General features: G+C 51.5%; 1 protein-coding gene across 1 annotated transcript in view; it reads left to right on the forward strand.

Annotated features, from left to right (window-relative positions):
- SIM2 (SIM bHLH transcription factor 2) overlaps nucleotides 1-12,973 on the forward strand; it is a 54,728-nt gene that overhangs the window by 1,217 nt on the left and 40,538 nt on the right. The window contains exons 2-3 of the mRNA XM_077879172.1: nucleotides 8,585-8,667; nucleotides 11,766-11,855. Of these exons, the coding sequence (XP_077735298.1) occupies nucleotides 8,585-8,667; nucleotides 11,766-11,855 (173 nt within the window). The remainder of the gene's footprint in view (nucleotides 1-8,584; nucleotides 8,668-11,765; nucleotides 11,856-12,973) is intronic.

Consider the following 12,973-nt stretch of genomic DNA (forward strand, 5'->3'; position numbering starts at 1 on the left):
ATGGGTAGGAGAGACTAAAACTTTGCAGGAGAGAGGCCATTAGTAGGAAAATGGCAGGCCGGCCAGAGCAATCTTCTTTTCCTGATTGGAATTATGAACCGGGAGGGGCAGGTGCCCTGGTGGGCAAGGGTCACCAGGACCCACGGGTCCAAGCAGACTCCCGGTGGTAAGAAATGGCGTGCTGGCCAGCATTCCCTGCTAGCACATGGCCTACGGGAGACCATGGCTGCCAGGCTGGGCACTTCTGAGCAGCAACGCTAGGGAGGGAGGCCTGGGCACCGCACCGCAGCGTTCCTTTTGGTGTCCCGGTGTTTCTGAACCGATCACCTTTCAGTGTCTCTGTCCCCAGCCAGGGTTGCCGGAGCCTGGCGCGATAAATTCTGACACTGGGCTGGGACACTCTGCACCGGGTGCCGGTTGGACACTCCCAAGACCTCTGGGGCAGAGTGGAGCTCCAGAAGCTGGTTGGGGAGCTGAGACAACTTTAGCCACGGGACACCGGACGGCGGTGGCTGCATTGCCGAGACAGCTGCGCTCTTGGTGCAGGGTACCTCCATTAAGGCAGTGCCTGGCCAGGCAATCGACCAGAAGTCAGTAAGCTTAACCTTTGGGTTGGTTGCCCCTAAGCCGGTTAGAAATAATTGGCTCTGGGTCTGGAGCTGCACTTCACACTGCCTCCCCGGTGGAGCTCAGAGGGCCAGGCGCCCAGCGCGACCTGCAGCCCTGCGGCACAGATGACCGCGGAGTCCAGGGGGCTCGGAAGCGGTCGCCTGGCTTAGCCCTTGCCTCCCAGCTGGCCCTGCAGCCTCCAGCACCTTCCTCCCTCGTGCAGGAGCCTGTGACCTGTACCTCCACCTCAGCCCCAGACACCTTCTTTCCTTTTCTGTCCCCAATATAAAGAGGTGCCCCCACTCCAGCCCCTCCTACTGGAGTTGTCAAGCGGGTGGTCGCTATTACTCTGTCCAAGGGTGATCCCCACACCCACCACCGGAGAAGCAGAATATTACAATTAAAAGAAAATTGGGTTTTAGGAGGTCTGACTCTCCTTCCCACCCGGGACGGAGTGGTGGTGAGTCGGGTTTTGTTTTTCTCTCTTTCCTTTAAAAAAATTTTTTTTGACTGAGCTATTTCTTACTTTGCATGCTGCAAGCAGGTGGGGAACCAGGACAGGACCCTGGCCTCTCACTTCCATACTGGAAATAAGCACATTAGAAGCCAGGATTGGAATATTAAATGATTTGTTACCAATGATTTCAAGTGAGCCAGAAATTAGAAAGAAAGTTCTGCAGAAAGAGGGCTAATTGTAAGCCATTTATTGTTTGGAGAATTTCCAGGAAAGCCTGCTAAAAATTGGGAAGTCGTGGGTGTACTGCTTCTTATAGATTTTTAAAAATTGGATCTGGGTGTTCTAACTCTGGGAAGCGAGTCTCTAAGGCCTGGAGACTCAGAATTTGTTGGCCCTGAGCCCTTTGCAGGGGTGGGCTAGCTGGGGGTCCAGGACTCAAGCACCAGGCCCCTGTGCTTTGTTGGATAGTGGCCTGGTTGAGGGGGGACCTGTGTGCCTCCTGGGAGTGCCTATGGCAGTTGGAACTCAGGGAGGGATCCGGAAATAGTTGTTTGGTGCTAGAGTTTTTGGAAATGGCCCTGAACCTCTGGGGTCTGGATTGATCAGGGCTGGGATAGAGGCAGTGGTTGCAACCCGCGCCTCCCGCGGGGCCTGAGCAGGGAACCGGGGCACTTGCCTGCAGGGCTGGACTCGGAGGCCCGGGACTCTTCGCTTGGTCCAGAGGCCTGGGGCCTGCAGCTCTGGGCGGTAGCACTGCTCCCCTGAAGAAAGTCTGGGGCGCGGAGTTGTAAAGTTGGGTGCCTGGGGAGAGAAAGCCGCGTTTAGACAGACCTCAGTTATGCAAAATCACTACCACCACCACCCCCACCCCCACCCCGCCTCCTGGGGGCTCGGAAGCGCGGCCTGCGGAAGCCGCGCTGTAATTGATTTCGCTTCTGTTCTGGAGCCTGGGTCCGCGCCGGGGAACGGAATAGGGCCTGGCGGATCGGGCGGGATCCGGGCACCAGCATCAGGAAGGGTTAGGGCCAAGGCAGGTTTGCGCAGCGGCGGGAGCTCCGGGATCTGCTCCGCGGGCTCTCGGCTGCGGACCGAATGATGCAGCCAGTGGAACCCGCTTGTTCCATAGTCCTGGAGCAGGAAGGACCCCTGGGTGAGGAAGGATCTAGATGCCAAGTTAGGCCTTCGGGAGTCAGAAAGTGAATAGCGCAGTCCAAAGGAACCGCAGGCATCGCCGACTAACCCTTGGTCCCTGAGAAATTGAGGCCAGAGAGGGACCGGCCTTTCCCAGGGTCCCACAGCACGGGCCAGAACAGCCGGTCGCTGCTGTGGCCGCCAGCCACCGGCCACCACCGGCTGTTCTCTCGCTGCGCCGGAGGCCGCTGGCCATGGCTCCTTTCAAGCTGAAACCACCTGGGCCAGAGGGAAGATAGAGGAGGAGCTAGGAGCCTCCCACACAGGGGCAGAAGGAGGCATAGGAGCCAAGGTGGACAGTCCCCAGGGAGGTCAGACTGCACGCTTAGGGGTGCAGGCAATGTTTAGGGACGTTCAAAGTTTTGTTCTGTTAAGCTGCCCCATTAGACCTACTTCTCCTTGTCTGTAAAATAGGCCTATTAAGAACTCCGTATCTGTGCAAGTTTCCTGGGATTGAGTGTGAGGAACCAGGCAGTGCAGGTGGACATCTAACTTTACTCCAGTCACTTCTTCCTGGGAGTTCAAAGTTTTTCCTGAGCCAGACACAGCTTAGATGGCAGAGTGCCCCCACTCTGTGGACCTCTGGGATTCCCTGTCTGCAGTTGCAAGACCTGCTATTTTCTGCACACGCACGCGCACACACACCCCTCCCTTAATAGCTAAGAAATGGAAGGTAGACAGGGAAGAGGGAGGGAAAGCAAGGCTGGCTTTGGAAGTGGACTCAGAATTTAAAACTTAGTCTGTTCACTGGTGGCTGGGAAGGCCTGGTACACGCAGGGCTCAGGGAAGTGCGGGGCCCACAATTTTCCCCGCCCTCTTTGCACTGTGGCCTTCTCTTCAGGAGAGGGGGTGCTTTGGAAACAGAGAGGCACCCGGTGGGAGAACTCTGGGCCAGAGCTGCATGGTGACCATGCCACGCAGGGTTCAGGACAAGTTCCTCCCTCAGGTGATGACACTGGGCCTCAGGAAGCCTGAGTCAGAGCCACAGGAACTCCAAGGCGGATGGGTTGGTTAGGCTCCTTCCTAGAAGCCAGGATTCGACTCCCAGCAGTGGGATAGGGGGTGGTGCCCCTTTTGGGCCCTTGCACACAGACAGCTGACACGAGGGACTGGCCTGTGGTCCCAGCTCAGGAATGGAGCTGGAAACTGAGGCTAACTACGCCAAGGAGCACAGAGCCCCTCCTCCTCCTTTCCCAGACCTGAAGACTCTGGACAGGTGCTGGGGAGAGCAGGGGAAGGGAGTACACACTGTCATTCTCACACAAAAATAATGGGGGTTTGAGGCCGGAATCATTCCAGTGATGGAATTTGTCTGGGTTTAGATTTAGGCAGACGCCTAGAAATTGTTGTCGGGAATGGAAGCGCTTTGATTTAGAGAGTTTGGTGACAAGAAATTCGCCCTAAACCTAAACAGATAGGAGCGAGCCTTTTCTCTACCGAAACCTGAAATAATACAGATATTTTTTCTTTTCTTTTCTTCTTTTCTTTTCTTTCTTTTCTTTTTTCTTTCTTTCTTTCTTTCTTTCTTTCTTTCTTTCTTCTTTCTTCTTTCTTTCTTTCTTTTTCTTTCTTTTTTTTTTTTTTTTTTTTTTGGAATAATGTGGAGCTTTACAACCCTCTCCACCTCGGGCTCCGGGAGGGGAAGCTCACAGTCTCCAAGCGGACCGCTGTGGGCAGCGGTGGAGGGAACTCCGGGGCGGGGGCCCTGGAGGTTCGGGCGGCAGAGTCGGCTCCAGGGGCCCAGAACCCAGGCGCCGGGCCACCCGCGCTCCTCCGTGCGCGGCCGGGCCGGGCCTCCTCGTTGGGCGTTGGGGGACCCCGGGCCTCCTGTCTGTTGTCTGAGCACGTCCTCTGGCCGGCAGCCAGGCGAGGCCAGGCTGGAAGCCCCCTCCCTTTCTCCGCCGCCGGCCGGCCCCGCCAGGCCTTCCTGGGGCGCCCCCACAACCCCCTTCCCACCCTGCTCCTGGCGCCCTGTGCGACCCTAGGTCTGGAAAAGAAGCCCAAAAGCCGGGCTTCTTGGGGACCCCGAGAACGAAGCATTCCAAGGCCCGAGGTTGAAGTGCTCGGAGGAACCCCAGAACCGAGACCAGTTAGCAAGGAAGGAGCGCCAGCCGGGGGCACCCCTAGGGCGGCCAGGCAGCCCAGGCTCCCGGGGTGCAACCTCCACGGGGAGCAGGCGGCGCGGTAGCCCCCGGCCTGGCCCCATCCTTGCCAAGGCTCGGCAAGCCGGCAAGCCGGCAAGCCGGGGTGTAAACACCCGTGGGGCGGGGTTCCACCCTGGGGTAGGGGGATTGAGGTGGAAGAGCAACCCCCACCTGGGGGGGCACCCTTCTCGATTTTGGAGTAGTTGCAGCCAGTCACTGTGACCTTGTGTCCTCAGATGGCCCATGCTCCCCAATAACATGCCTCCTCCCCCTCCTCTCTCCCTGACCAGGGGCTAGGAATTGGAGGAGGGGAGGAGGAGGCGGGCTAGCAGTGGGAAGGCCAGAGAAGGCTGGACCCCCATAGTGGGAGCGCCCCCGCCTCCCGCCAGACTCCAGCAGCTTTGCTCAGCACCCTCTGGTTTAGCTCATTTAATCCCACAAAACCCCCTCACTTTAGAGTTGAGAAATAAAGGTTAGGGGTCAGGGCACTTGCTGGAGATCAGACCATCTAGACTGGCCCAGCTGGCACCTTCAACGGGGAGTGGGAGCAGGAGGTGAGATTCTCCTCTGTGTCTCCTGGGAGCTTCCGAAAGGTCTGTTCTGTTTTGTTTTTTTTGTTTTTTGTTTTTTTCTCAATCCCAGATCCAGTTTTCCACAGACGGGTGGTGACAGGGTCAGATGGTCCCCTCTTAACCTCATTTAGCTTTCGCAAGATTCCTGTGAGGCGTATTCTTGTCACCATTTCGGATAGCTAAGGCTGCCTTCCAGAAAGTCATCCTAGGAGTTCTTACCAAACTCCAGACCCTTTCTCTGGGGTTGCACAGCAGGTGCTCAACAGCTGTTTGTTGAGTGACTAATGGAGCACCCAGAGAGGAGAGACCATATTTAGATAGCTTCAGTAGCAGGACAGCCTGGTAAGGTTTATTTTATTTTTTGAAGATTTTATTTATTTATTCATTCATGAGAGGCACACAGAGAGAGGCAGAGACACAGGCAGAGGGAGAAACAGGCTCCCTGCGAGAGCCTGATGTGGGACTCGATCCCAGGACCCCAGGATCATGATCTAAGCCGAAGGCAGATGCTCAACCACTGAACCACCCAGGTGTCCTAAACCTGGTAAACCAAGCAGCCAGTCAGCCAAATGGCCAAATGTGGATACTAAGGTACAGGTACCCACAAACCATCAGAGGCTGAGGGGGAAAGGGGATTCCTGGCTCCCTGTCCCCTGATCCCTCCACCCCCCACCCCGAGCCAGTGGCTGACCTCCTCTCCTATGGCCTGGACATCTGGATTTTGGATTCTCAGTATCAGGGAGTCTCCAGTGGACTTCCCTGGTGACACACGTAGGGCAATTGGGACAGCAAACCCAGACAGGGGAACCACAAGCCAGGCTTGGGATTCCCCCCTCCTGACCCCCAACCCTGCTGCTGCCCCCACAGCCAGTAAACAGTGGGTGCTCCCAGGATCAGGTGAGATGGACCACCAACCACTGGTTATCTTGGAGGAACTTAGCTAAGTCTTACCTGTCTCCCTTCATTCCTGAAATAAAGTCCTTTGTGAAGTCCAGATAAGGCCCACATGCCCAGCACCTCACTTTTTCGGGGTGCATATGGCTTTATAGTACCAAGACTACTTTTTTTTTTCTTGTTACCAACCTTACAGTATTTAGTCTCCACATTCAACCTAAAGTAGATTTCTATGGGTGGAGTTGGAAAGGTCTCATCCACAGAGGTTTCTAATGTAAGAGCTGGCAGGACCATTGCCTGGGCTGAGATGGCATGGGGGCAAGGATACTTCAGGGGAACCTGTCACCCCTGCCACCTTGGGCTAGGTCTAGAGGGGGCATTCAGACCAAATACCTACCAGCAAAGCAGAGGGGTCAGGAAATTCTAGGGAAAATTGTAATGATATAAGAGAACTGGCTCTTTTGAAGTATCAGGGTATTTGAATTATGTGAAATATTGTTCTGTGTACCCAGTGCATTTTGACATGTAAGGCCAGAGCCTTCCACAAGGCTTTTGGGAGAGCTGGACAGGCAAGTCTGGTTTGGGTCTGTACCTTTAAGGTACAGATTTCCCTAGGTCACCTGGCTTCGGACACTGCAAGAAGTCTAATCTGGGAGTTCAGTTTCCTACTAAGCCAGGCAAGGCTAGTGTGGTCCAAACCTGGGAGAGGACCAGGGAGCTGGGTAAAGGACAGTTACCAGGGAACATTTGTCCATTTTCAGAAATCAGGATTCTTGGGTCTTTATTAAATTCTTTTTTTAAATTCAAGTCCCAAGGCTTTTAAATATTAATTCTTTCCATTTCTTCTTGATGGAGTAAACATTGACCCCCACCAAGCCATCCTGTGTAGGTGGTGGGGGATGGGAAGGTCCTGCTAGTGAGAGCCCGAGGTGCCCTACTATGGTCACTATGGTCATCCTTGGGAGTGAAATTGGGCAGACAGTGATTTTCTAGGGTTAAGAAGACACCTCTGTTCATATGGTCAAGGCTGAGGGACTGTGATCCTGTATGGGGGCTCAGGATATGTGGAAATTAGCCACTTCCTTACGGGGGGACCAGAATAAGCCCCTAATTCCTACAGCCCAGGAGGAGAAATTAAAGGTCATCGTTTTTTTAGTTACTGAACAGAGTTTGCAGGGAGGATCCCCAAAGCCTCTGCAGAGGACCTGGGGCTCCCGAGGGGCTCTGGGGCTGGGTGGCTCCCTCACGCTTGGGTGGAGGCCTCCAGAAGGTGAAATGTCTGACCCCCTCGGGCACAGCGGGGGAGATCCTACGTGGTAACTTTCTAGGCCACTTGCTTGGAGTTTTGTAGTGCAGGGGAATGGTCCCCAAATTTGCTGTGTCTAGGTGAGTTTCCACACTCCCCGCATCCAGCTCTGGCTTCACAACCCGCACTCCCAACTTGCAGTGGGGATCAGCTGGGAGGAAAGGAGGAGGAAGGGAAGAGGACATACCTGCGGTGAGACCCACAGCTAACCCCTTAGGGGTCTTATCCAGGGGTGGATGGTGCACAAGTGGGCCTGGAGCCCAGGGCCGCCTTCCCGCTGGAGGCAATGGGGTGCAGGCTGAGACAGCAGCCCCTGGCCTTCTCCACCTTGCTCCTGGGCAGTGGTGCTAACTGGACCATTGCTGGCCAGTCCTTATGGGAAGGACTCCAGGTAACCGCTGGGGGCTCTCCCACCTGGCACTTAGTGCCAAGACCTCACCTGGGTTTCCTACTTTCTCCTGAATATGCAGAAGAAAGCCTGGGATTTCTGGGGTCACAGGAGAGGAGGTTTCGCTGGGCTGGGCCACCTTTCCCCAGGTGCACTTTCTGAAATACTCCTGACCTTCAGGGAGGTGGTGGGGAGAAGCAGGAAGTCGGGTGGGGGAGCAGTTAAGAACTGGGGAACCCTAATTCTTCCAGTTATCGTGGAGTACCTACAGGACTCCCACCGCCTTCTCCCCATCCCCACCAGGCCTCGCCCCCCGGGGAAGCCCCCAGGTAAAGCCTTCCCAAGCTGGAGCACTAGGATCAGAAGAGGGAAGGCGCTCCCGAGGCCCCTGTGAGGACTGGGGAGTCTGAGGGATTATACGTGGTTTAAAATTTAAAAAAAAAAAAAAGTTTGTTTTTTGTTTTTTTTTTAAGGCAGGAAAAGTTGCCTCCAAGACGTCTAAGACTAAGGCTTTCGGTCTGGGCCTCTCCATCTTTAGGGAAACGCATGGTCGCCGGTGACACAGCAAAGGGAGGCAGTGAGGGAAGGTCCATGGGGGAGTTTTTACAGGTCAAATCGATACCCCCGTTTGGCTTCAAGGATGGCCGATTTCAAAGCAGATTAGATTACTTTATGGCATTTCAAATGAAACGGCAATTTCAGAGCCGTGAGCACATGGGCGACCCACGGGAGCCACGGGCCTGGCGACGAGCTCGGTGCGCGCTGGGGGCGCTTGGACCCAAGGCCTTGGCGGGACTATCTCCTCTGGCCTTTTTTCTCTTTAATCCCCGGCAAAGGAGCGATGGCAAGGACACGGCAAGGACACAGCCAGTGGCTGTGGAGCCCAGGAGGCGGCGGGTTGGGGCGCTCGGGATTCCGAGGGACCAGCCGGGCGCACGGTGGGGAGGTGCTGCGCGCCCTCCGGGTGTGGGGGCCTCTCCAGCCGCGCTGGCGTTTACTGATTTGCTTTATTCCTCGGTCCAGGTTTAGGAGACGCGTGGGGACAGCCGTGCCGCGCCGGGCCCCTGGACAGCGTCGCCAAGGAGCTGGGATCGCACTTGCTTCAGGTAAAGCCTCCTTAGCCTCCAGCCGCCTAAGGAACGCTGACCTGCGCGCGGTTTGGGCTCCCTTTTGACCCCGTCACCCCAGTCTCCAGGTGTCCCTCCCCAAGAAGCCCCGGGGGGATCCAAAGGCCACCATCAGGCTGCAGAGGTCCCGAGGCCAGAGACAGCTCCTGGACCTCGAGGCAGTTGGCTACTGACTCCCCCTTCTCCCCACCCGCCCCCTTGTCCAGTGCATCCTCCTTGAAGGCAGAGGCTGGGGGTGGACTCAGCTCAGCCAGAGTAACCTCCAGGCAGCCCCACCTGGACCCCACATCGCATCTCATCATTCCCAGCCCCAAGACTCACTAGCCCCAGGACTCGCTAGCCAGCGAAATCTAGGCCTAGGGGCGCCGGTGGGCGCGGGGTTCCTTCCAACCTAACTTCCCTTAGGGAACTTTTATGGAGCATTTGCTCTGTGCCAGATGCTGTGCCAGGCGCTTGAGCCAAAGAAGGAACGATCGATCCATCGGGCCCTCTGAGCCGGAGTGTGGTAGTTCTAAAGCCCCTGACAATCCTATATGTTTGGGGGGGGTGTGCAATGAAAGGAAGACAGCGTCTATAATAAAGTATTAACAGTTGGCATTTATTGAGAGTTTACTACTGCAGCATCCTGCATCATCACCCACCCAGAGGAGGTTCTGTTTTGAACTTCGTTTTTTCCGAAGGAGGAAATTGAGGCACAGAGAGGTTAAGCAGCATGCCTGAGGTCACACAGCAAGTGCTGGGGCCTGGTTCAACACAGTCCTTCAAGTCTTGAGTGCTCCAGGTCACCACCTGGTGGGGCCTCAGGGTCACCTGGCTCGTGAAGGGAAGGAACCCTTGCTTGGGTTGTGGTCAGCCGCTTAGAGCCCTCAGCTCAGAGTCCTTTAGTCCAACCGGTAAACCGCTCCTGGCGGATTTGGCCCGCAGTGTCTGCGACTCTAGCCCGGTAAGCGTGCGCACGACCGGCCACTTCCAAGTCAGCAGCCGGCGCGAGGTGGGGACCTCAACGCCTCTTGTCTCAGAATCTTTCAAACGCCCTTTACAGAGCCTCATCAACGATCCGATTCATTCCCCCCACCCGTCATTTGTCTCTGCCATCGAAAAATGCTTACCGAGAGCTGTTTTGCATTTCCTCCTTCTATTTTGTGTTTTCTTTAAAAGAAAAAAAAAAGTTGGCGGCAGCTTGCAATGACTTGGGTCAGCGAGTCAGCCAAGAGCTCCGCATTTCGAAAAAAGCGGATCTTTTCGAAACCCCTGTCTCCGAATGCCCTAGTATGATTTTTTAAACATTTATTTATTTATTTATTTATTTATTTATTTATTTATTTATTTATTTAAATGCATGCTCTGGGGAAGAGAAGATCTCGGAGAATATTTAAAACCTGAAGCTTTTACAGCGTGAAACAAACGATGTCATAGCCAGGCCGGGGAAATGGCGCTCTTGGAGTCCTTCCCGTGCCCTGCGATCACCCCTTTGCTCACTTGCAGCTCCGGGCGCAGCGGTCTTGTGCTTGTTTGATACTCCAACATATTATAAGTGACACTAACATCAGTGACAACTTCAGTCAAAACCAGGCGGGCACAGTCAACACGTCTAGGTTCCTCCACCGTGCATTTCTTTAATTCAGGAATGCTGGGTGCTTGGGTGTGTTTACAGTTAATGTACATTCAAGCGAATTGGGTCATTTGCAGCTCTGAAGGCATACTCAACATTTTCCATTAAGGATATTATTTTTTTAGTTACTGCTGGCAACTTTCAGAATTTAGTTATGATAATTTTTTCTTTTTTTCTCGTATGGCTGACCGTCAGATGCTGTTTCAATAAATGCATCCCTTTAATGATTTTGGAGTTAAGCAAGAGACCAAAAAGTGCCGAAACGTTTATAATTTTAAAAACTGCCGTATAGTTTATATTTTGGAAACGGAATTTAGTTGGGAAAATATTTTGTAGCTGAGTTAGAAACAAGAAAGGAAGGCTTATAATCAAGATGTTGATTTCAACCTCAGCATAGGTTAGGGTGATGATAGTTTAGTTGGCAAAGGATTTTTACAGTAAAACTGTATTTGAGACAGCAGAATGTAAGGATATCTTTCAAGTTTCATTTCTACCACATTCTTTTTAGGCCCCCCTCCAAAGGGGGGTAAATTTAGAAAAACCGAAGGTAATCTGGTTTCAATTACATGCTGTAAAAATAGAATTTGTGGCCAGAAATTAATTTGGAATATTTTTTATGGGGGCAGCATTGTGGGTTGTATGGATCTTTCACCAACTTTATTGCTTTTCTTTGGTTCTGGATCTAAAATATGAATGGGTAAATAAAAATGCAGTTTCCTTTTTCAAAAATAATTTAGTCTTTTTATCCTTGCCACATATAAATACAATCATTGCCTTTTTATTTGTCTTAATTAGCTCTTAAATTTTTACTTTATTTTTTTGAAGGCTAGCCAGCTTAGGCAGTATCATTTAGGTAGTTTTAATTTTTCAGAAATTGATCCTTTTTCTCCTTGAATTTTGCAAAGGTTATTTGATCTCTTGCAAATTCTAAGTAGTTAATTCTGTAGACATAGTCTGTTAAAATAACCGGGTATTTTATTTTCAGGGGAGTGGTAGTGTTCGGAATTTATTATTCAAATGGTACTTACGGGTAACTAGAAAATTGTGGCAAATAAAGCATATGTCCTAGCGGTATAAAGGACTGCCAATTATGACATAAAATGGTCTATATAGTGGTAGGTTTCCCCCTAAGAACCATAGAACTCCGGATTTGTGCTAAGTGCTAAAATAAACCCTAAACAATAAAGCTACTGCATTTAAACTGAGCATGTGAGGAGTTCTCAAGTGTTTTGCATGATTTTTGTGATGTGGATGTAAGATTGTTTTTAAAGTGCTTTAAAAGCGTTTGAGAGCCTGGCCCCGGGAATTAAGGCTTCGGTGTTGTAACCTGGAATCACTCTTATGGCCCTGGGCTCCGTTTTGCATTTAACAAATACGTATGGATGATAATATTTTATACATTCCTCCACTTCAGTGACAGTACAATTATCAGATTTCACTCTTACCCTGGCGCTCTCTTTTACAGACTTTGGATGGATTTGTTTTCGTGGTAGCGTCTGATGGCAAAATCATGTATATATCGGAGACAGCTTCTGTACATTTGGGCTTGTCGCAGGTAGGTATTACCTATCTTTATTTACAACCAAAATATAACATTAAATGTTGGCAGATCTTGACAGTCTTACCCAGCTTATAAATGATTCTATTCAAGTGTCTGCTTTTGTGGATGAAATAATCCAAAATGGCAAAATCATCTTCTTAGGCCATCCCGCAGAGCTTTTCTTCATGTTACATTTCCTGGTTTTACTTTCTTTTTTTTTTTTCCTTTGGGATTAATGACCAGTATATCTTTGCAACAGTCAGCTTTGTTCTGAGATTCCATCTGATAGCCTGGACTCTGCTTCTACAGTAACACTCGGCCACTAACAAGAGCTTCACAAAGGGAGGTTTTTCCGTCTGCGCTTGCTGGGCTGCACGTGGTATTGTGAATTGCCATGAAAGCGAGAGGAAAACTGATGTTGAACATGGATTTTATGCAGACTGTGCTTTGGGGAGAGAGAAGGGGGGGGTAGATTTATGAGTGTTCACATGGAATTCAGGGTAATTTTTCCTGAGTTTTTCCAGTTCAGTGGTCGTTTCAGTAAAGCATTTTATATGCTTGTGATAGAAACTCATAAAACCCAGTTTACTACTGTTTTGCACAGCAAGGGCCTGTTTTCTCTAGAACATTTAAATATTACCGATTTTTCTGGAACTGTCCTCTAAAAGGGGGTTCATCCCGTAAAGGAGAAAGGTGCGCTCAGCTTTTATCTATTCCCGTGGTGCCCAGGGTTTGGGGGAGAATTCGGCTGCAGTCTGGGCTCCTCGGAATGGGGGAGGGGAGGAGTCTAACTGATTTTGGCCGTTCACGTTTCTGGTTTAACGAGCGTGGATCGTGGTTCTAAAAGTCACATTTTTTTTCATACATATAGGGACTAAATGTTTCTTTGCATTGTGAATTATCAGAGTGCTTTTTTTTCATTACGACTGAAGACACGCTAGAATTAATTAGAGACAGGAAATGGGCTCCCAGGAGGCAGATGAATAATCCGTATTGCACCAGCCCCCTCTGTAGTTAAGCCAAAATAAAACGTGCCAATTAACGGGACTGGGGTGGGTTTTTTTTTTCTTTTTTTCTTTTCACTAAAAAACAAAATTACCAATTTGGAAAACTGCATCTAGTGTATTCCTTTT

Source organism: Canis aureus, chromosome 30 (genome assembly GCF_053574225.1).
Source record: "Canis aureus isolate CA01 chromosome 30, VMU_Caureus_v.1.0, whole genome shotgun sequence".
NCBI classification, from domain to species: Eukaryota; Metazoa; Chordata; class Mammalia; order Carnivora; family Canidae; genus Canis; species Canis aureus.